Below are 22,872 nucleotides of genomic sequence, written 5' to 3'. Positions count from 1 at the left end.
TTAATATTTAATGATATGTGATTCCATCAATATTCTACTATATGTTATCCATTTGCCATCAAAAGAAGAAGAGTGTTCTAATTCCCATTCTTCAAATTGGATAATTGGAAGGGTTGGTCTTTTATAAAAAAAATTGACTTGTTGGAAATTGGGTATATTTTTCTTTAAATTTTATTTAATTATTTATTGTACTCTATTATATATTTTTACGCACACACTTTATCGATTAATTTCTCTTCAATATATTAAAATTGAATTGCATTTTCAATTTTCCATGAACATTTTTTACTTGATGCAATTAAAATTTTATTTTTAACGGAATGAAATAAACTTTTTGACAATCATATATATGTTCCAACAATTTTCCCATAATTCATATTTTTTTCTGAATTCTGTACGAAAAGCCTTGTTTAAATTACAAACAACTATAATTCACAAATAAATTAATAAAAAAATTATGCTATTTTAAATATAAGGACAAATTTATAATCTTATTTTTTTATAATTAAAAAAAAAATTCAATCACATCGATACATTATTTACAATTATTTATAATTTTTTTCTTATTTTTTCATTCTATTACCTTAATTCAATTTACATTATTTTTTTCACATTTTTTTTAAATCATCTCAATCTCAAGATCACTTCCTCAAATTTATTATCTAATCCAAACAAAATGGTGGATTCATATTCTACTTGAATCGAAGAAAGGGTTAAAAAAGATTTTAGCATAAAGTGTGTGCCCCATTGAACTAACAGGGAAATTTGTTTTTGAAGAACATATCTTTGGCAATTTCTTCCTGCCCATATCAATTCTAACATGCATCGATTATTTTTCAAAATTTCTAAAATTATCCTGAAATAGTAAATATAATTCAAAAATAAAAAAATACATTCCGGATAAAAAAATCCGGAACACAAAATTAAAAATATATTTTGGACAAAAATTTCCAGAATTAAAAAATGTGTTCTGGATATTTAATATTTTCGGATAAAAGGTTTCATAAACAATTTTTATTTACACCCTTCTTTATCTGAGGTTATTTTCGTCATTTCGAAAGGGTATTTTTGTCATTTTCAATGCCAGGTTGGGTGTATGTTGGAATTGATATGGTGCAGGGAGTATTTGCCCATATCTTTTTACTTAGTTTTCAACATGGGGTTTTTGAATGGAGTGCTTCTTCCTGCACCTCCATCCCTTCTTCAGCCACCTCCACACACTTTTAAAATTCCAAAATTGTCCTTCAGTAAAAAAGATAAAAATAGAAAATTTGTTTTACCTTTCTTCGCATAGTGAAAACGAAGGTGTTTGGTCCTTGGTGCTTGGTGCTTGTTGTTGCTGTAGTCGTGGTGATAGTGGTGCTTGTGGTGGTAGTGCCAGTGGTAACCGTGGTGGTGGTCTTCACGGCTCGTATTCTCAGGTCGTCATTGTAAGGTAAGTCTTCGGTGCTTTAAACACTTATTTCCTCGGATTGGGTTAATACGCTAGATCGCCGGATTGTATAATCCATAACAATTTAAGTAATGAACTTCATGTTATCCACCCCTATAATCCGGAATGTTTTTACAATCCGTAAGACAACATTAAAGTGATCCGGATTAGTTAAACCGGAGGTATACCCGGATCCAGAACAAACATACTCACTTTTTCGAATTGTGTAATCCAGTACAAAATGAACTATGGATTACATAATCCGGAAGTCATTTTAGAACTTCAAATATGACTTATGGATTATGTAATTTGGAATGCAATTTACTGTTTTAATTTGACTTATGGATTACACAATCCGGAAGTCACTTTGAAGTTGTGAAATGCATTACAGATTATCTAATTTGGAAGGTACTATTTGACTTATGGATTACACAATCCGGAAGGGTAATTGACTATTGTTTTTATTTTGCATACTTTTGTGAATTTATGAAAATTAGAATAAAATAGAAATTTATGTTTTATGAATGAAGGTGTAAGTATGGACATGGAGGTTGGATTGATTACAAAAAGATCGGATGAAGTAGAAATGATATATATGGAAGAATTAATGAATTCTATGCATCAACATGAATTAGTTGAAGAGGATTATGGTACTCATTTTACAACAGATGAGGTGAATAAAATTTCATTCTATTTATGTTTATTGCTTTATAATTTGAAGAAGTGATTTTTTAATATTGTTGGAATAACTTTGTGTAGGTTTTTCCTTCGCGAGATGACTTACTTGAATGGGTCCATAGGGTTGCTTATAGACTTGGTTTTGTTATTGTCATTATTAGGTCTGACATAGCAAATGGAAAGCAAGGGAGAAAAACATATGTCTTGTTAGGCTGTGAAAGGGGGGTAGTTACAAAAAGTACAAGGATGGTTTGGAGGTTAGTGTAACTAGTACTCGAAAATGTCAATATCCCTTTAAATTGCGAAGTAAACCCGTTGGAAAGGGTCAAGGTTGGGTACTTAAGGTAATATGTGGTACTCATAATCATGATTTGTATGATACATTAGTTGGTCATCCATATGAGGGCAGATTAAAAGCGAATGAACATTCCATGCTTATTGATATGACTAAAAGCATGGTTAAACCGAGTAACATACTACGTACTTTGAAGGAGAATAATGAGGATAATATGACAACAATAAAGCAAGTATACAATGCAAGATACTCAAACAAGAGATCAGTTAGAGGACCATGAACTGAATTACAACAGTTAATGATGTTGTTAGACCGTGACAACTATCTTCACTAGAGTACGTGTCATGAGTCTTCCAATATTGTTACTGATATTTTTTGGACTCATCCTGATGTTGTGAAACTTTTGAATGCATTTAACATTGTATTCTTGATGGATACGACTTACAAAACAAACAAATATTGACTGCCTTTGCTTGAGATTGTTGGTGTGACTTGTACAGGTTTGTCCTTTTCTGCTGGTTTTGCATTCTTATCTAGCGAGAAGGAAAAGAACTTCATATGGGCACTACAAAAATTTAGAGGGTCACTTTTGACATCGCATGTGGGGCCTGAAGTCATTGTTTGTGATAGAGATCTGGCTTTGATGAATGTCATCAATATTGTGTTTCCTAAAGCAAGAAATCTTCTTTGTCAGTTTCATATCAATAAGAATTTTAAAGCAAAGTGTAAAATGTTGGTTGATTCTGTCGAGGCTTGGAAAGTTGTGATGGATTCATGGAGGACTATCATTGACTGTACATATATTGCTAAATTTGATGAGTTTGTTAAAAGTTTTGAAACTATTTGTTCCCCGTGGCCATTACTTGTTGAATATGTGGAGAACACATGGATTATTCCGCACAAAGAAAAATTTGTAAAGTGTTGGACAGATTTGTTAATGCATTTGGGAAATACAACCTCAAACAGGTATATCAATGCCTTTACTTTGTTTAGAACATGTATAATATCTAATTGTTTTATGTTTTATACTTATACAGGGTTGAATCAGGACATTGGTCTTTGAAACGAATATTACAAAATAGCATGGGAGACTTGTGCTCATGTTGGGATGCTATCAAGCATGTTATTATACTTCAACATAACGAAATCAAGGCATCCTTTGAAATGAGTCTACATGTGATAGGACACACATTCAATGTTTAGTTGTATAAAATGTTGGTTGGCTTTGTATCTAAACATGCTTTGATTCTCATTGCTGAAGAGTTTTATCGAGTCAATGATGTGGGGTTTGATAGTGAATGTTGTGGATGTGTACTTAGACGAACTCACAGATTACCATGTGCTTGTTAATTAGCCAGATATGCTATGGGTGTCATTCCTCTTAATGAAGTTCATGATATGTGGACGAGACTAAGCTTTTCAGATTTATCTGAATGTGATTCATCATCTGAGTTGTCAATTCAACAAGAATGGGATATCATTTTATCCCAGTTCAAACAAGTTGAATTGTGTGGCAAAGTGACAATTAAAAACAAGTTGCGTGAAATTTCCTACCCATACATGACAACATTATGTGCACCACTTAATGTAGTTAAGACAAAACGATCCCAAAAGAGTCAAGCAAAAAAATTTCAGAGGTCTACAAAATGCATCCCTTCATATTTTGAGCATGTAGATCGCATCTATATTGTAAACGATAGCTCATCATCTTTGAAGACTCATAAGGGAAAGGTTGAGGTGACGACCAACACCAATGCAATTCCCATGCTTAATCAATTTCATCCGAAATGTCACCCTTATATTTTGGATGTAATAAATGTTAAAGCGGATGGACATTGTGGATTTCGTGCTATTGCCTCCTTGCTGGGGATGGGTGAAGAGTCATGGCCACTTATCAGAATGGTTTTATTCAAAGAAATATCTCAGTGGCGTGAAGAATACGCAACATTGTTAGGTGGTCATCAACGGGTAGAACATATCAAGAGATCCCTACTAGTGGATGAGTTGTCAATGGTAAGTGTATATTCATAAGAGTCATGTGCATTGATTAATTGAACTTGTATGCTATCTAATTTCATTATTCTATTTTGCAGGCTAGTGTTGACAAATGGATGACAATACCGGATATGGGATACTTAATAGCAAGCAGATACAATATTATCTTAGTCTGTTTGTCTTTGAAACAAAATATTACTATTTTCCCATTGCGTACTGCACCCCCTACCAATGTTAGTCTACACCGATTACTTGTATTGGCCATGTATATGATTCACACTTTATGCAGGTAAAAATGGTTGATGATTGTCCCATACCTACCGCTGACATTTTATGGTGTACACATTGTTACCCAGAGGCAAGGTTATGGTATATTACGTTGGTCGGATGCAATCTTTTACCCAATTAATTAGTATTAGTCTGACATATGTGAACATTGGAGACGATTGATGTAGACATAATTTATTATGTGGGGTTCTTATTCATAATTTATTACTTAACTTCTGATTCATAATTTATTACTTCAGTTCCGATTCATAATGAATTCGTGTTTATGTCAGATAAAAATAAAATAGCAAACACTACAACATAAATTAATTAAACCATACTGTACACCTACAAAGTTACTATTATTACAATCATGTAATAAAAAAAATATCAACAACGTCCACGAACATTACGTGATCGTCTAGTGTACACCGCCTCGTCATCTGTCACGTTTCGGGCTAAATGCAGCGCTGCCTCTGTACTCTCATATGCGTCAGTGCCTTCAGTGACCTGACGACAATCTATCATGCATTGGAGAATACTAATAATGCGCCTAAATATACCTTGCGCCTAAATATACCTTGCACCAACTTTAAAATAAATTAAACTTCTCAAATATATTGTTTAATCACATAACAATAAAAAAAGAAAACTTACCGAATGTGCACGCTCATCTTGAGACGAGAGACTTGTCTGCTCAGCATTTGGACTATGAAGGCGACGACGTGGTACAACACTGGGTAGATCTCCAAGCTCACCTCTGCGAATGTATGGGTGTGACACTGTCCTGAACCAAGACATGTACTCAGGAACACATGCAGATGGACTAGAAGCAACTATCAAACCTATCACCAAGTGGTAATCAAATTTCAACCACCTTTGATCAATGACATGTGCACCAGGACTCTAGTCGGCATCAGTGATGGTGGAATGCTCTGCTCATAGCCAAATTGACGCAACACACGCTCGAGCATATGTCTCTGTGATAAACTGCCCAATCGTAGGTGACCCGAGAATAAATAAATGGTCTCAAATGGCCTGCTCAATATGTGGTCCTCATACGGAGTCCAGATAACGTCATCGTGTGTGAGCCCATCCAACTGCACCTGCACATCACCAACCGCACAAATCTGATGGTCAACATATGAGGATGTACCTCGTCATATGAGGGATTAATATCCCTTCTTCCCATGCCCGAGAAGTGCTCATAAATCTATGCCCGCGTAATTCAATCATATTAATTATAAAATATTTAATACAAAAAATTATGGAATGTAACATGTGATTGCTAATTATTTGTATGGTTTCATACCTGAACAAGTGTCACACAACTGCCCAACTGCTTTGTGTTAAAGTAGGAGGCATCCCTCAACTGCTCATATAGATGTGTAAGTGCTGCTACTCCCCATGCGTATCCACCGCACATACGAAGATTGTTGAATAACAACAAGTATGAAAAAGATACAAATGTGGCACTTTTATCTGCAAAAATAGTGCATCCAACCACATGCAACAAGTAAGCTCTAGCAGCACACTCCCAAGCCTCTTGAGCGCAACATCCCGCATATATATCTCGAAGCCAACTCAATCGTACATGGACGCCTCGACACTACTGTTGAACCAAGTGGTGTTCATGCTTTGAAGAATCCAAACCCTTTGAAGGATGATGAAGCCTTTGTAGTGCTTGGTGTTGCTGTGCTGGTTTAGTATAATTCTGGGGTAGTTTGAATATTGTAATCCACCCCTTGATCGAATGTAAAGCATAAGCATCTCAATCTTTGTGAAAGTAAAATGTTTTCAAACTAAGTTAAAACAACCGATTGTTTTGTCGAAACAACCGATTGTTTATACTTAGATGTTTTTAGAAAAGATTGAAAACTGTTTTTAAAATGGTTGAACTGTTAAGAACCAAAACAACCGATTGATTCGAAGAAACAACCGATTGTTTGTTTTGGGACCATAACAGAAAAACTGTTTTATCTTTGACTGAGCATTAAATGATTTAACTGCTTACGCTCCAGTCATTAAATGCTTTGACTAATATTTTAATGCAATTTAAGAGTTTGTTAAGATTTGATAACAAACTACATCTTTGAATAAATTCAGAAAAACAGATTTGACAATTAATCTTTGACAAGTTTTTGCTAAGAGTTTTTGAGTTTTTCAAAGAAGCTGAGATTGCTGAAAGTTTGTGATTGATCAAAGTTGTGGAATAGGATTCTGCTTGTATTGATTTCAGATTTTCTTCTGTAACAAATTTAATCCTTGTACTCTGTGAAACAAGTTTCGTTTCTTTGTTTGCTGAGATTGGCTGTGTGTTCTTGAGGGGATCAAGATAAGCAATCTTAGTGTTGGTGTGTTGGCCAAGGAGAGTGTGTGTCTTGAGGTGTTCAAGGTCATTCTCTTGGTTGTTGTGTAAGTGATCAAGTTGTGGTTGCTTAGTGGATTTCCTCAGGGTTTCTGAGAAGACTGGATGTAGCTCTGGATTTGGAGTGAACCAGTATAAACATCTGTGTACAATCTCTCTATCCCTATCTCTTTAAATTCAGTTTTGTTTGTTGTTTACTGGTATAAACAACCGATTGTTTCTGTGAAACAACCGATTGTTTTTCTGGTACTGCTGTTTTGTTTGTTGTTTTTGGTAAACTGAATTTCTTATCAATTGTTTCCTGAGATAAATTCATTCTTGTTTCCAAAGTTTGCGAAAATCTTCTTTAAACAATTCACCCCCCCCCCCCCTTTAGTTTAAAGCCATCCATTCTAACAATTGGCATCAAGAGCTTGGTTCTTGAAAGTTATTCAAGTAGATCCTAAAAAAATTTTATGGCTGATAGACTACCTTTTGCGGAAGGTGCTTCAATTAACAGACAACCTCTGTTTAGGATGATTTGAACTACCAATTTTGGAAAGTGAGAATGAAAATATTTATGGAATCACTTGACAAAGGAATTTGGGATGCAATTGAAAATGCTCCTTTTGTCCCAAAGTTTGAAAAAGATGGTTCTGTCATTGAGAAGCCATGGTCTCAATGGACTGATGCAGAAAGCAAAAAGGCCAAATTTGATTGCATTGCCAAAAATATTATAACCTCTGCTTTAAATTCTAATGAGTTTTTCAGGGTCTCGCAATGCAAATCATCAAAAGAAATGTGGGACACTTTGGAAGTCACTCATGAAGGAACAAATGAGGTGAAGAGGGCTAGAAAGCATGCTCTAATCCAAGAGTATGAGATGTTTAGAATGCTTAAAGGAGAAACAATTGCTGAGGTGTAGAAAAGATTCACGCACATCATCAATCACCTTATGAGCCTTGACAAGACCTTTGATAAAGAAGAGCTGAACATCAAGATCTTGAAATGTCTTGATAGAGCATGGCAACCCAAGGTAACTACCATTTTCGAATCTAAAGATCTAACATCATTAAGTGTTGCTTCTTTGTTTGGAAAGCTTAGGGAACATGAGTTAGAGATGAATAGACTCAATGTTCAAGAGAGTGAAGATAAGCACACAAGGAGCATATCCTTAAAAGCATCCAAGCACAAAGGGAAACAAGATTCTAGTGATGAAAGTGATGAGGAAAACCTTAGCTTGCTGTCAAGAAAGTTCAGCAAATTCCTAAAGAGAAACCGCAACAAAGACAACAACAAAGATAGGTATGGAAACAAGAAATCAAATGATTTTAATTCCAATAACTATACTTGTTTTGGTTGTGGTGAGCAAGGTCATATAATGGCAGATTGTCCAAACAAGAGCAAGGAGAAAAAGTCTAGCTACAAGGAGAAGAAAGGCAAGACAAAAAGAGCCTACATAGCTTGGGATGAAAATGAGGTGTCATCATCAAGTTCTTCATCAAGTGAAGATGAAAAAGCAAACATATGCTTGGTAGCTGAAAATGATGATGAATCTTGCAGCTCAAGTGAGGTAAGTTCATGTGCTTCCTTAAATGAACAAAACTATAGTGAATTACTTGAAGCTTTTCAAGAAACACATGATGAAGCTAATAGATTGGTTCTTTCAAACAACCGATTGAAAGATCTTAACAGTTGGCTTGAAAAGAGAGTTAAATCACTTGAAAAAGATCTGGAAAAAGCAAAAAGTGATTTTGAAAAATTAGAAATACATTTCAAAAACTCTTCTTGCAAGTGTGATACTCTTATTTGTGAAAATTGTGAAAACCTTGAAAAGAAAGTGCACTATCTTGTAAGTACTGTGGATAAGCTTTCGAAAGGAAAATCTAACTTTGAGAATGTCTTGGCATCTCAAAACTGTGTTTTTGGAAGGGCTGGTTTAGGCTTTAATCCACAAAACAAACAAGATAAGTTTTCAAAAAGTTTTTCAAGAAAGCCAGAAAAACAACCAATTGTTAACACGAAACAACCAGTTGTTACATGCTTTTACTGCATGAAGAAAGGTCACTCTGTTAGGTTCTGCAAAATAAGGAAATATTCTGTTCCAAGAGGTTTTATGAAATGGATTCCTAAGGGATGTGAAGTTTCTAATTGCAAAGAAAAGTCAAAAGGACCCAAATTTGTAAGGGGACCAAATCTTGTTGCTTAAAATCTTCCTTTGTAGAAAAACTAAAAGAAAAAGGAGGGACTGAGTCATCTGATCAAGCTCATGAAGAAAAAGACAGTCTTTGAAGCTGAATCAATGCTATGCACAAGACCTCAACAGTGAAAAAAGGCTTCTTGATCATAAAGCAAATGGCTCAATGAAGAATTAACATAAGGATAAGACTTTCCTTTATTTGTTCTTAATTTTTTTTAAAGTTCTTTCTCATGGTTAAAAATCTTCTTGATATGCTTAATGTCATCTACCTTGATCTCTTTCTGCTCATGGTTAAAATTCAAATTCAGTTTTAACTGCTGCAGAAAAACAACTGATTGTTTCTTCGAAACAACCGATTGTTTTGGGTCTGACAGCACTGTGAAGAAATCCTTTTAATTGATATTTTGAATTTCTATCCGTTGCAGATCAATTCAAAGAGAGAATCTTGGTCAAATAATCTGTGTTGAAAGTTGATCACGTTCAGAGAGAAGTTACAACTGTCATAAAGGAAAATATTCCAAAATCTTGGAAATTCAAGAGCCTTAATGACTAGTCAAAAATCACATGTGAAGACCATGTGTTTTTCAGCTTTTTCTGACGTTTTCTGTGCAAGGCAGGGTCAAATCTTCTCTTTCTGAAAAAAACAGGTACCCACTAATGAAATTGAATTCAAATTAATTCCTTCTTTTGCTATAAAATCTGGTGCAACTGATCTCTTCAAAAAGAACAACCAATTGCAACATCTCTTGAAAAAATCTGTGAAGAGAGCTCTTCTCTGTTTTTCTTTCTCTGCCATCATAGAATCAACTCCTCCCACCTCAAAGAGAGTCAAAACCAGGGTTGTAAGGTCTGGAGGAAGGCTAGATGGCTGGTTTTCTGGAGACAATGATCTTATTGAGAGGTATAGGTTTGAAACAAGCACCAAAGTGATAAACAACCCCAAGGTTGTGTGCTTTGATTGGCTGAAAAGCCAAAAGCTTGATAATGTAAGGAGGCTGCTCAAAGATCAATCTCTCATAAAGTTCCTGGAGATGAAGGGAAACATCTACCCAGATTTGGTGAGGGTGTTCTACACAAACCTAAAGTTTGAGGGAAACAATCTAGTTTCTCATGTGAAAGGTGTAGAAATGGAGATAACTCATGAAGTATGGACTGTTGTTGCTGGTCTCAAGTTCTCTGGCCTTAGAATCAACAAAGGAAATCTTGGTGTAGTGGAGGATTTTAACAAAATCCAATATTACAGAAGTTGCTTGAAGAATCAACATGCTCAAGTGAGAACATGCTCGGTTGGAGGTCTTAGGCTTGATGAAAGATTGCTTGCTCTCATTGTGACTTGGATTCTAACTCCAAGGGGGAGTAATCATTTTGTTCTTACTAAGGAAGATCTAGTATATATTTTTTGTATCATGAAGAAGATCAAAATCAATTGGATCCACATCATCAAAGAGCACATGCAAAAGGCTATGAGGTTAAGTGACTATCACTATCCATATGTTGTTTTAGTATCTAAATTTCTACTCTATTTTGAAGTGAACCTTGAAGATGAAACTTCTGAGTTGGTCAAGTTAACTCAAGAGTTGAACAATGGATCACTCAGCAAAATGGATTTTACCAAAGTAGGTGGAAAATGGATTAGCAAAGATGGTGACCATGATGCCTCAACTAGTGTTGCTGCTGATCTTGAACAAGATGAACCTGCTGATATGGATGTTCAACATGAAGATCCAACTGAAAATTATCAAAATGCTGGACCTAGTGTTGGTGCTGGAAATCAGGAAGATGGAATGTCAACCATGTCTTCTTTTGAAAGATACATGGTCAATAGGCTTGATCGTTTTGGGGAGAACCAAAGGAATCTTCATAATCTGTGTGTAAGCAACTTCCAGAACATTGATAACAGATTCAATAGCATGGATGCACGATTCATGTCTTTGGATGAACAGATTGAGGCTGTCCAGAACCAAATCTTTGATCTTCAGTTTGCTGATGATGAAGAATGAAGGAAAAACAACTGATTGGTGCATCGAAACAATCGATTGTTTTTGGTGCTTATATCTGGCTTTTTTTTAAATTTTCTTTCTTTCTGTTGTTGCTGGTTTAATTCTGATGTAATCAAAACAATTATCTCTTGTTTTATCTCTTCTTTTGTCTATTTGTGAAGACAAATAGAGGGAGATTTATATGTTGTGTTTAAGTTTTTGTTTTTTTTTAGTTGATAAAACAGTTTAGATGAGTAATATTTTCTGATATTTTGCTCTGAATTCTATTACTGTTTATCTATACTAACTAAATATTAGAAGTTCTATGTTTTGCTTAAAACTGTATCTTGCAGGAACTGCTTCAGATTCAATCAAGTACAACACAAGCATCAAAGATTTGTCTTCATCAAATAGGGGGAGATTGTTGAACCAAGTGGTGTTCAAGCTTTGAAGAATCCAAACCCTTTGAAGGATGATGAAGCCTTTGTAGTGCTTGGTGTTGCTGTGCTGGTTTAGTATAGTTCTGGGGTAGTTTGAATATTGTCATCCACCCCTTGATCGAATCTAAAGCATAAGCATCTCAATCTTTGTGAAAGTAAAATGTTTTCAAACTAAGTTAAAACAACCGATTGTTTTGTCGAAACAACCGATTGTTTATACTTAGATGGTTTTAGAAAAGATTGAAAACTGTTTTTAAAATGGTTGAATTGTTAAGAACCAAAACAACCGATTGATTCGAAGAAACAACCGATTGTTTGTTTTGGGACCATAACAGAAAAACTGTTTTATCTTTGACTGAGCATTAAATGATTTAACTGCTTACGCTCCAGTCATTAAATGCTTTGACCAATCTTTTAATTCAATTTAAGAGTTTGTTAAGATTTGATAACAAACTACATCTTTGAATAAATTCAGAAAAACAGATTTGACAATTAATCTTTGACAAGTTTTTGCTAAGAGTTTTTTAGTTTTTCAAAGAAGCTGAGATTGCTGAAAGTTTGTGATTGATCAAAGTTGTGGAATAGGATTCTGCTTGTATTGATTTCAGATTTTCTTCTGTAACAAGTTTAATCCGTGTACTCTGTGAAACAAGTTTCGTTTCTGTGTTTGCTGAGATTGGCTGTGTGTTCTTGAGGGGATCAAGATAAGCAATCTTAGTGTTGGTGTGTTGGCCAAGGAGAGTGTGTGTCTTGAGGTGTTCAAGGTCATTCTCTTGGTTGTTGTGTAAGTGATCAAGTTGTGGTTGCTTAGTGGATTTCCTCAGGGTTTCTGAGAAGACTGGATGTAGCTCTGGGTTTGGAGTGAACCAGTATAAACATCTGTGTACAATCTCTCTATCCCTATCTCTTTAAATTGAGTTTCGTATGTTGTTTACTGGTATAAACAACCGATTGTTTCTGTGAAACAACCGATTGTTTTTCTGGTACTGCTGTTTTGTTTGTTGTTTTTGGTAAACTGAATTTCTTATCAATTGTTTCCGGAGATAAATTCATTCTTGTTTCCAAAGTTTGCGAAAATCTTCTTTAAACAATTCACCCCCCCCCCCCCCTCTAGTTTAAAGCCATCCATTCTAACAACTACCTCATCTCAACCTTCCCACGAGTCTCATCCACCCCTAGTAACTCAGTTAAAATAGTTGTAGCTCTGTTGTACTCTTAGGGCACATACGTAGGGAATTGACCCAAAATGGGGAGGTGTAAAAGTGATGACACATCATCAAGTGTGATGGTCATCTCACCTATGGGAAGGTGGAAGGAGTTTGTCTCAGCATGCCACCTTTCAACAAAGGCTGAAATCAGCCCCCTGTCCCCCACCTCATAGCTTATATTGCACAGACTAAATAATCCAGAATTTTGTATAAGAACCTCAATCTCAGCATGAGGCATCCCAAATTTACGTAATTTCCTACCGTGGGATACCAATTTAAGTTCTCCCTGATCCTAATACAAAATTTGTATATATTTAATATAATTAAATCAATTTAAACAATAATTAACAAAGACAATTTAATTGAATATTTTTTCGTTCTTACCTCACCCTACCAAAGCTTAACAGCAACATGGTCAGCAAAATTTACCAGCAAAGACATATCAGAAGGTCCTCCAGGAAATCCTTCTCCCTGGTCCACTTGCCCATCACCATGCAATTCTTGTTGATTGTCATTATCAATATGAACATCAACACCAACTCTTTCCTCCACAACACCTCGATCTCTTCTACGCACGGATGTCATTGGTCTTGTTCAGTCATGACCCTGAGATCCACCACCTTTTGTTTTAGCCATATCTGTCATAGGTGAACCATGGCACATAATCTAAAAAAAAATTCTTCAACGGGAAACAAAATAAACTAAACACGGATTGCATAAGTGAAACTCCAAAAAAAAGTCACTTCCAGATTAGCTAATCCGAAATCCTAAAATTAATACAACCGGATTACCTAATCTGAAACCAACTTAAACAACAACACTAATACATAATCCGAAACATTCAAAAACACATACCGGGGAACTAATTAAACACTACCGGATTATTTAATCCGAAAACCTATGTAATCCGGAACTCACGCAATTTGGAACTATTGAAAAAGACTACCGGATTATTAAATACGGAACCTAACTACACACTACCGGATTTAAGAATCTGTATGATGCGGAACAAAGACAATGCAGTCTTTACAACAGTTCCTCTACAAAGAATCCAAAACTAACCTTTTCAGTGTTGGATGAAGAGGCTCAATGCTTGAACAGTGATTTGGATTTTAGAATGGAAGTGAGTGGTGCTGCTTTGAAGGGGAGGATGGGGGCTGCTGGGAGAGGATGAACGTTTGTTGGTGGTTTGAAGAAAAGGAGGTGAACGTGTTGGTTCTTTGAAGGAGAGGGGTGGGTGTCGTCGCGCTTCTGCTGTTGCTGGATGAAAGGAGGCAAAGTGTTAAAACAAAATGTGAAAAGGTAAAATTAGGTTTAATTTTAATTTTTTAATATTATTTTACTGAGGGGCATAATAATAAAATCAAGTTTACTATGGGGGTGGCTGAAGAAGGGATGGAGGTGCAGGAAGAAGCACTCTTTTGAATGTTTGAGTTTAGTTAAGTTTATTACAAGCCAGACAGCTTCTTCCTGCACCTCCATGATTTCTTCGGGCACCTCCATAAAGTTTTAAAATACCAAAATTATCCTTCAGTAAAAAGATAAAAATGAAAATGTTGTTTGTTTGCGAGTGAAAAAAAAAAAAAGTTACTTCGTGTGGTGGGGTGCAGCGCTCAAGCTCGAGTGGTGGTTGTCCTTGAAGTGGTGTTGGAGATGGTGTTGGAGGTGGTGCTTGAAAAGGTGATTGAGGTGGTGCACGGTGGTAGGTAGCAGCGGTGGTAGGTGGTGTTGGTATTGTCACCGTTGGTGAGGTCGTCATTCTCATACTCTGGTAAGTTCTCTTTCTCATTCTTTTGCCTTAAATAATTATTTCCGCATTAGTTAATCCGATGGATCAACGGATCACACAATCCGGTGCCTAAGTAAAGCGTTTCGGATTAGATAATTCCTGTGCATACCAGATTCGGAACCTGCCAAAGTCATACTTGTGTAATCCAGTACCAAATGAACTATGGATTACACAATTCGAAAGTGATTTTAGAACTTTCAATATGCCTTACGTATTACGTAATCTGGTACTCATTTTGCTATATGAATTTCAATTACATATTACACAATTCAGAAGACATTTGGAACATCAAACATGACTTACAGATTACATAATCTGGAAGTCATTTTGCTGTGAAAATTTTGACTTATGGATTACACAATCCGGATGTCACTTAAAATGACTTACGGATTACATAATTCGGAATTCATTATGTTGTTAAAATTTGAGTTATGGATTATACAATACAGAAGTCATGTTTAAGTTGTCAATTACAAAATCTTTGAAAGTGAATGTTATTTTTGTTTTGCATACTTATGTGAATTTATGGAAATTATAATAAAATGAAAATTTATGTTTTATGAATGAAGGTGTAAGTATGGAAGAATTAATGAATTATGTGCATCATGGATTTTTTGAAGGGGACTATGGTATCCATTTACAACAGATGAGGTGAATAAAATTTCATTTCATTCATGTTTATTGCATTATAATTTAAGAAGTGATTTTGTAATATTGTTAGAATAACTTTGTGTAGGTGTTTCCTTCGCGAGAAGACTTACTTGAATGGGTCTGTAGGGTTGGTTATGGACTTGGTTTTGTTATTGTCATTATTAGGTCTGACATAGCAAATTGTAAGCAAGGGAGAAAGACATGTCTTGTTAGGATGTGAAAGGGGGGTTACAGAAAGTACAAGGATGGTTTGGAGGTTAGTGTAACTGGTACTCGAAAATGTCAATGTCCCTTTAAATTGCGAGGTAAACCTGTTGGAAAGGGTCAAGGTTGGGTAATTAAGGTAATATGTGGTACTCATAATCATGATTTGTATGATACATTAGTTGGTCATCCATATGCAGGCAGATTAAAAACGAACGAACATTCAATGTTTGTTGATATGACTAAAAGCATGGTTAAGTCAGGTAACATTCTACGTACTTTGAAGGAGAATAATAAGGATAATATGACAACAATAAAGCAAGTATACAATGCAAGATACTCGTACAAGAGATGAGTTAGAGGACCAAGAACTAAATTACAACAGTTAATGATGTTGTTAGACCGTGACAATTATCTTCACTGGAGTACGGGTCATGAGTCTTCCAATATTGTTAGTGATATTTTTTGGACTCATCCTCATGCTGTGAAACTCTTGAATGCATTTAACATTGTATTCTTAATGGATACAACTTACAAAACAAACAAATATCGGCTGCCTTTGCTTGAGATTGTTGGTGTAACTTGTATAGGTTTGTCCTTTTTTGCTGGTTTTGCATTCTTATCTAGTGAGAAAGAAAAGAACTTCATATGGGCACTACAAAAATTTAGAGGGTCACTTTTGACATCGCATGTGGGGCCTGAAGTCATTGTTTGTGATAGAGATCTTGCTTTGATGAATGCCATCAATATTTGTGGCAAAGTGACAATTAAAAACAAGTTGCGTGAAATTGCCTATCCGGACATGACAACATTATGTGCACCACTTAATGTAGTTAAGACAAAAGGATCCGAAAAGAGTCAAGCAAATAAATTTCAGAGGTCTACAAAACGCACCCCTTCATATTTTGAGCATGTAGATCGCATCCATTTTGTAAATGATAGTTCATCATCTTTGAAGACTCGTAAGGGAAAGGTTAAGGTGACGACCAAAACTAATGAAATTCCCATCCTTGATCAATTTCATCTGAAATGTCACCCTTATATTTTGGATGTAATAGATGTTAAAGTTGATGGACATTGTGGGTTTCGTGCTATTGCCTCATTGTTGGGGATGGGTGAAGAGTCATGGTCACTCATCAGAACGGATTTATTCAAAGAAATATCTCAGTGGCGTGAAGAATACGCAACATTGTTAGGTGGTCATCAACGAGTAGAAGATATCAAGAGGTCCTTACTAGTGGATGAGTTGTCAGTGGTAAGTGCATATTCATAAGACTCATGTGCATTGATTAATTGAACTTATATGCAATCTAATTTCATTATTGCATTTTACAGGCTAGTGTTGAAAAATGGATGACAATACCGAATATAGGATACTTAATAGCAAGCAAATACAATATTATCTTAGTCTGTTTGTCATTGAAACAAAATATTACTATTTTTCCATTGTGTACTGCACCCCCTACCAATGCTAGTCTACACCGATTACTATGTATTGGTCATGTGTATGATTCACACTTTGTGCAGGTAAGGTTATTACTCAACACGTTATTTATATTCCTGTGTTTGCTAATTTCCATTTGTGGTCTACTTGGTCATCATTCTGTAATTCTTGTTCATTGTCATTATCAATATGAACATCATCACCAATCCTTTCCTCGACACCATCTCGGTCTCTTCTACGGACGGATGATGTCGGTCTTCTGCGATCATGATCCTGAGATCCACCACCTCTAGTTTTTGCCATATTTATCCACAACACAATTTGAATTTCAATTATTTACAAATAATAAATAATATAATCATGAATTTGTGTACATAATATAAAATTTAAAAAAAAATTTACCAAGTGGGTTGGAAACTAAATACATAACAAAAACACAAAAATCGCAACTTGGAAAGAACACTATCAGATTACATAATCTGAAATACTAATTACACAATGTACATACCGAAGTATTTAATTCGGAACATGTTTAATCCTAAACTGAATTACGTAATCCAGAATTATTTAAATACCTAAACCGAATTACGTAATTCAGAATTATTTAAATAACCTAAATCGGATTTCGTAATCTGGTATTACTGTACATTCTCAAATGTACCGGATTACATAATTTGGTGCCTATTAAGAAAAAACGCAGGTTTCAAACGGATTACACAGTGAGTACTGAATTACACAGCAACACAAACGGATTACATAATGAGTACCAGATTACACAGCAGCACAAACGCAGATTTTAAAAGCAATGCAAAATCAGTAAAATTAAATTTACTAACCTATGAAGAGGGCACTTGTGGATGTGTGAGTGATAGAGAATATGGGGTTTAGAGAAATTTGAGAGATGAAGAGAAAGAAAAACCTTGAAATGGGAGGGGGGTGGTGCAGTGCCGTGGAAGGGAAATAGAAGAAGAGGCACGGTGAAGAAGGTGAAAGTGAAATTTAGATTAAATGTTAAAATGTAGGTTAAAATATTATTTTAATTTTTTAATATTTTTACTGAAGGTATATTAATAAATGTGTTTTTAGTATGTGGTGGGAGAAGAAGTCATGGAGGAGGTGCAGGAAGAAGCTCTCTACAAGCCATGACTCTCGCCTCCTTTACGAGGAATGCAATAAAATAAAATAAAAACTTATAATGAAGAGTATACATGGATGATGTAATCCTTATTAGGATTCTAGAAAATTGTGGTCCTACAAATTCTTATATATCTTCATAATTAAGATTAAAATCCTACAACCCATACCTTAAATTTCTTACAACTTTCTATAATCTTTAGTTTTTAATATATTGCATATTATATTTCAAAATGTAATCCTTTCTAACTTAATTTGTCTATTGAATATTTTTTTAAATAATTTATACTTTAATTCTCTACTGAATTTAAAAAAAAAATCATTTCTAATTTAACTTCAACATGCAGTGCTAAGATTTAACTAGTATATGCTAGGAGGCGTTACTTACGCTTTTATTTCTTGTTTTCTATTTTCTATTTTTACATTTTAATTACAAAAGATTGTTTTTCAAATATGTATACATGAAATAAAGAAAAAAAATGTTATTTTCCATTTTTTCTGCATATATATTTAAGAATAACACAAATTTTAAAACAATGTACTTCATAATTAAAAATGAAAACAGAAAATAAAATCATAAATAAAAGCCCCTTGGAAAATGTATTTAAAGAGAGAAAACGTTAACTGTATTAAAATTGTACTTTCCAAATAAAAATAGCAAAAAGACCTAGTTTTCATTGGGTAGACTTGACCCAGTGATGTAATTAGAGATCATAAGTGGTGGTGAAACTCCTAATAATTTCACTCATTGAACAAATTGGGACTTTTTTTCAATTATTCACATTTTTATCTATCAATACAATAAACTTCAATGTTTTTGTATCTTTCTTTTATTTATCTCTTGACTCTTTCCTAAGCCAAACATAATATTAGCTACTGTATTTCAACAGTTTCATAGAATAATAGTGTAAAAATATGCTTTAAAAAGTATATCATTAGTAGTTTTTGTAAAACTTCTACAATTTTAGTATCTTATCTTCTCAGTTCATTTACTGACTCCAATTGTTACAGTTAAAAACCTGTTTACGAAATGGTTTCAATGGTTTACTCTTTTTTTTAATTTTTTTTTGTATTTTTTAATTTTAATTTCTCTTCCAGTATAATTTTGTCAAGTTCCTCTGCAGAAAAATTTGATCGCAGCTTCACGGGTCAAATTCTTTGCATAAAATACAGTCCAGTTCTTTAGCATAAATCTTATAAAAACAAAAGGATGAAGTATTAAGATAAAGAGATTAATTACAAGATAAATGTTGAATACGTATAAGTTTTAATCGTTAACTAGGTATAAAAATGTTTCATTCAAATATTGATGAAGTACATAAGTCTTGCCCGATCATAAATATAAAAGTCAGGAGCAGAAGAACCTTATAATAATAAATCAAACAATACAAACTACACATGGTAGCAGTTTTCAATGAATACATAAATTGCACTCACACGTAATATTAAGCAACTGATTCACTTTACATACACTCGTCTAGCAAATTTTACAGCTTTTGATGTGAAGATTGATTACCAGTCATCTGCTCCCTTTGTCACACCAACAATAATCGCAATTGTACCCAGAACAGCCTGCCAAAAGTAGTTTCACAAAACCTGGTGTTACCTTCTAATGCTACATGAAACTAACAAGACAAAAAGCTCTGGTAATGTGAAGATAAAAACCAAGAGGTTTAGTAAAAATCCTGTATAACAAAATTCAAGCAAGTAATGGAATAGCTAAAAGAATACAAGAACTTGAGAGAACTGAAACGGGCTTCAAGTGAAAAAGAAGGAAGGATAGAATCACTTACAGCAACTACACAAGCAACATATCCAGGTTTCTCTCGATGGTCTACTCTGGAACAAAGCATAATTATTGCCCCAACGTACCACGGAATACCAGCAAGAAAGAAGCCTAGTATAAACCTTTTACAAAAGCAAAATTTGTTGGAAATCAACAAGCCAATATTAACTTTGAAAGTAAGTGACTCATATCAAGTATGAGAACTAACAATTGATAATTTAAAACGGCTGTGAACACAAATGATGGTTTTAGCATTTTCTAAGATAATACAAAAGAAAATGGAATCATATATTAACCATCTCCTTCATGCCAGAAATCAGTTTAAGATTGAAATGATTCCCCAGGTTCAAGTTCACTGACACTGAAAAAAAATTCTCTAACCAAGGCAAGATATAATACTTTCTATGAGATGTTATTAGCCAAGGTAAATTGAAACATTTTCTGTGAGAAAGTAAAGATAGGCACTGCCTCCTCGTCTCACTTTGCGAATACAGTATGCCAACTTATATGTACAGTGATATGGAAGAATGTTGTCCATACCTTGAAATATCAAGGAAAATATCTACGTGTTCAACCTGATCATAAAATTATCAACATAATGGATTTAACCATCTTAATGGCAAGCGGGGAAGAGGTAGGAAGGGGGTGTCAATAATAAAGAACAGGTGTAGACACCAACACAGAAACTGCTGGAACTTCAAAACCGTTTGTCCAGAAGGTGGCCATGTTCAAAGCATGTCAAATGAGTTGATGTTTGAGAAGGGTCTCAGGAAATGGAAAATCCTATCCCATTTCCTCTTCTCTACCTCTCAAGTTGTAATAAGATTCGTACCCAAGCTCTTTAAATGCAAGCCTAATGAGAAAGCCATGATATTCCAGTTCCAGTAAACAAAACCAATAATGCACTCAAAATTTCAATGTTCCTTGGTGCTGGGGTAAGAAGTCAAAAATAAAAAATAACACTAAAAATAAAATAGAGCATTTTCCACAAGCACAACAGCCAAATTTAAGATTTAAGTTTCAGCAATAAATAAAAATCAACTTTTATTAATGAAAATATCAATGATGATTGGTGATAGAAGATTAAGATAACGTGCAATTATCCAAAACCAGAAGGTTGAAGTTGACATAAACTAAAGAAACACTAGTAACGAAATGCACTACAACAAATACAAAAGAGGACTTCTTTTTGCTACATGGATTTAGCAATATTCACCAACAGAATAGGCTAGGAACGTGCGGCTTTGGATTGTATATTGTTTATATTCATATTAGACAGCTTCAAATGTCACGCACAAAGAGGTCAAGTCAAAATCCTTAATTCCTCATAGTTAGTTATCTCCAACTTATTGCTGACAAGTAGTATGCCACTAAGCAATAAATTTACTTACAGACACCAGGCACAACCAAGGCCACAGCAACCAAGGCGCCGTTCTCTTACAGGTCTTCCTTCAGCAACTGCGTAACCTGAATCAATATCACAGAACAAACCATATCAAAATCTAGCAGACTGGAAAATTAAGCCTGTTACACAACAAAGAGACATGATCATCAAACTCCCACACATCAAATTCTCAATTATAAAAACCAACTGCTCATAATTCTCTCCTAACATAACCAGATTTGTTCTCACCAGACAAATGACGCACAATTTCTTACTATTCAATTTAATGCAACAATACGGATTGCACACAACAAACATGACTCTTGAGCGAATCAGTGTATACAAGTCTTAATGATAATGGTAAGATCATCAAACAGAGTAGATCTAGTCCTTCTAGCAGTCTGTCAACCAACCAGATCTTCCTGTAAACTAACCCTCAACTTCAATCATAGCCAACATCGAATAAGCAAAAACCAGGATCACAGTCAAACCAGTCACCGAATCGATTGAATTCTACAACATCAAATTGCCAACAACATTTTCCGAATCACTCTAGTCACCACACTCGCAACTACTATCAACCTAGATTGATCATACATATTAAGAAAACAAAATCAACCCAAAAGTCACTCACAGAAACCAAGTCAACCCAAGAACAGAAACTTTTCCTCAAACCCCAATTTTCACAAACAAACAATTGACCTAACACTCTTGCAGCACAATCCAAGCAGAACTAAACAAAGCTAAATCCATCTCGAAAGTTCCAATCACTGAACCAACCCATCACACGGATCACCATTTCGGAAACAAAATTTCGCACCTTTCATTGCCAAGCTCAAATCAAACCCAGAAGAATAAATAAAATAAAATAAGAATCAAAGGGGCAGAGCCATACCGGGAACTGCTTGGTATCCCTGGAAGTACGGCGGAAGAGGGGCGGAGTCGACGGCGCCGGGCGGTGGAACAGGTTGCGGAAAACCGATAGCGGGGTGTGGGTTGGGCGGAGGAGGGTAGTTGGCGACGCCTTGGAAGGTGCCATACTGTGGAGGTGGAAAGGGTAGTGGCTGCGGCGGAGGGGGGTGGTGGTGGTGGTGGTGGTGGTCGACGGTGGAGGCTTTGGGGTTGTCTTCATCGGTCATGTTGGTTCTGTTAGGTGGTCTCTCAGAGGGTTTTGACCAGTGCTGAATGGTGGATGGTGCGAGAGAAATGGTTCGATCAGAGCAGTGGGCGTTGTGTTTGTTTGCGGGGAATGAATGAATGAGTGGAAAAGGGATGTGACTTTTTGTTTTGTGGACCCACTTGTATAAATGTTTAGCCAAGAAGTTTTCCCACAAATAATATATTTTCAAAAAAAGAAAATTGCCCAAATACAAGTAAGGACTTTATTTCGCTAAATAGACCATGGTTACGTGGGAATTCCAAAAAATTTTATATGTTTTTAATTAAAAAAATAAAAGAATAAAATAAAAAGTAAAATTTATTTAAAAAAAAAATAATGGTATAATTATCTTTTTGTTTCCTATATTTAGGGTCAATATTCAATTTACTATCATGGTTATTAAAAAATTTAATTTGATCCTAAATTTTTTTAAAATGTATTTAAGTTAGTCCATTCTCTTAACTTTGGACTAACAACGTT

The 22,872-nt window shown here is 34.9% G+C and overlaps 4 protein-coding genes across 4 annotated transcripts; 2 read left to right on the top strand and 2 right to left on the bottom strand.

The window, feature by feature from the left end:
* The first annotated feature begins 3,770 nt into the window (after positions 1-3,770).
* LOC137833935 (uncharacterized) lies at positions 3,771-4,940 on the top strand. The gene is made up of 4 exons (XM_068642005.2): positions 3,771-4,418; positions 4,499-4,570; positions 4,690-4,769; positions 4,928-4,940. Exons 1-4 carry the CDS (start codon positions 3,771-3,773, stop codon positions 4,938-4,940), a joined length of 813 nt encoding a protein of 270 aa, XP_068498106.2.
* Positions 4,941-5,057: 117 nt separating this feature from the next.
* Positions 5,058-13,312, bottom strand: LOC137833934 (uncharacterized). Its single transcript, XM_090302860.1, has 6 exons — positions 13,226-13,312; positions 12,875-13,133; positions 5,980-6,212; positions 5,632-5,797; positions 5,325-5,512; positions 5,058-5,177 (listed from the first exon to the last, which is right to left on the bottom strand). The coding sequence occupies exons 2-6, from the start codon at positions 13,077-13,079 to the stop codon at positions 5,058-5,060; spliced, it is 912 nt and encodes a 303-aa protein (XP_090158986.1). The 5' UTR covers positions 13,080-13,133; positions 13,226-13,312.
* A 2,564-nt stretch (positions 13,313-15,876) lies between these two features.
* On the top strand, positions 15,877-17,122 carry LOC137833933 (uncharacterized). Its single transcript, XM_068642003.2, has 3 exons — positions 15,877-16,740; positions 16,821-16,896; positions 17,013-17,122. Exons 1-3 carry the CDS (start codon positions 15,877-15,879, stop codon positions 17,120-17,122), a joined length of 1,050 nt encoding a protein of 349 aa, XP_068498104.2.
* Positions 17,123-19,328: 2,206 nt separating this feature from the next.
* LOC137835101 (large ribosomal subunit protein eL20z) lies at positions 19,329-22,592 on the bottom strand. Its single transcript, XM_068643448.1, has 4 exons — positions 22,129-22,592; positions 21,241-21,316; positions 19,857-19,971; positions 19,329-19,635 (listed from the first exon to the last, which is right to left on the bottom strand). The coding sequence occupies exons 1-4, from the start codon at positions 22,370-22,372 to the stop codon at positions 19,576-19,578; spliced, it is 495 nt and encodes a 164-aa protein (XP_068499549.1). The 5' UTR covers positions 22,373-22,592; the 3' UTR covers positions 19,329-19,575.
* Between the last annotated feature and the right edge of the window lie 280 nt (positions 22,593-22,872).

Source organism: Phaseolus vulgaris, chromosome 5 (assembly GCF_051622355.1).
Source record: "Phaseolus vulgaris cultivar YP4 chromosome 5, ASM5162235v1, whole genome shotgun sequence".
NCBI lineage: Eukaryota > Viridiplantae > Streptophyta > Magnoliopsida > Fabales > Fabaceae > Phaseolus > Phaseolus vulgaris.
Note: the sequence above shows the minus strand (reverse complement) of the source record. Positions and strands in the feature narration are given on the sequence as shown.

Bases quoted from the DNA above. Each gene is read 5' to 3' on its own strand.
- LOC137835101 (XM_068643448.1), bottom strand. From the start codon at position 22,372: ATGACCGATGAAGACAACCCCAAAGCCTCCACCGTCGACCACCACCAC. The intron at 19,972-21,240 runs GTAAGTAAATTT...CTTTTGTAAAAG, and splicing joins CTTGGTTGTGCCTGGTGTCT to GTTTATACTAGGCTTCTTTC. The intron at 19,636-19,856 runs GTAAGTGATTCT...TACTTTTGGCAG, and splicing joins ATGTTGCTTGTGTAGTTGCT to GCTGTTCTGGGTACAATTGC.
- LOC137833933 (XM_068642003.2), top strand. From the start codon at position 15,877: ATGTTGTTAGACCGTGACAATTATCTTCACTGGAGTACGGGTCATGAG. The intron at 16,741-16,820 runs GTAAGTGCATAT...TGCATTTTACAG, and splicing joins TAGTGGATGAGTTGTCAGTG to GCTAGTGTTGAAAAATGGAT. The intron at 16,897-17,012 runs GTTTGTCATTGA...CACTTTGTGCAG, and splicing joins ATACAATATTATCTTAGTCT to GTAAGGTTATTACTCAACAC.
- LOC137833935 (XM_068642005.2), top strand. From the start codon at position 3,771: ATGGGTGTCATTCCTCTTAATGAAGTTCATGATATGTGGACGAGACTA. The intron at 4,419-4,498 runs GTAAGTGTATAT...TCTATTTTGCAG, and splicing joins TAGTGGATGAGTTGTCAATG to GCTAGTGTTGACAAATGGAT. The intron at 4,571-4,689 runs GTCTGTTTGTCT...CACTTTATGCAG, and splicing joins GCAGATACAATATTATCTTA to GTAAAAATGGTTGATGATTG.
- LOC137833934 (XM_090302860.1), bottom strand. From the start codon at position 13,079: ATGCCTCATGCTGAGATTGAGGTTCTTATACAAAATTCTGGATTATTT. The intron at 6,213-12,874 runs GTCAATTCCCTA...GTTGCGCTCAAG, and splicing joins TTTACACCTCCCCATTTTGG to AGGCTTGGGAGTGTGCTGCT. The intron at 5,798-5,979 runs GTATGAAACCAT...GTTGACCATCAG, and splicing joins GTTGTGTGACACTTGTTCAG to ATTTGTGCGGTTGGTGATGT.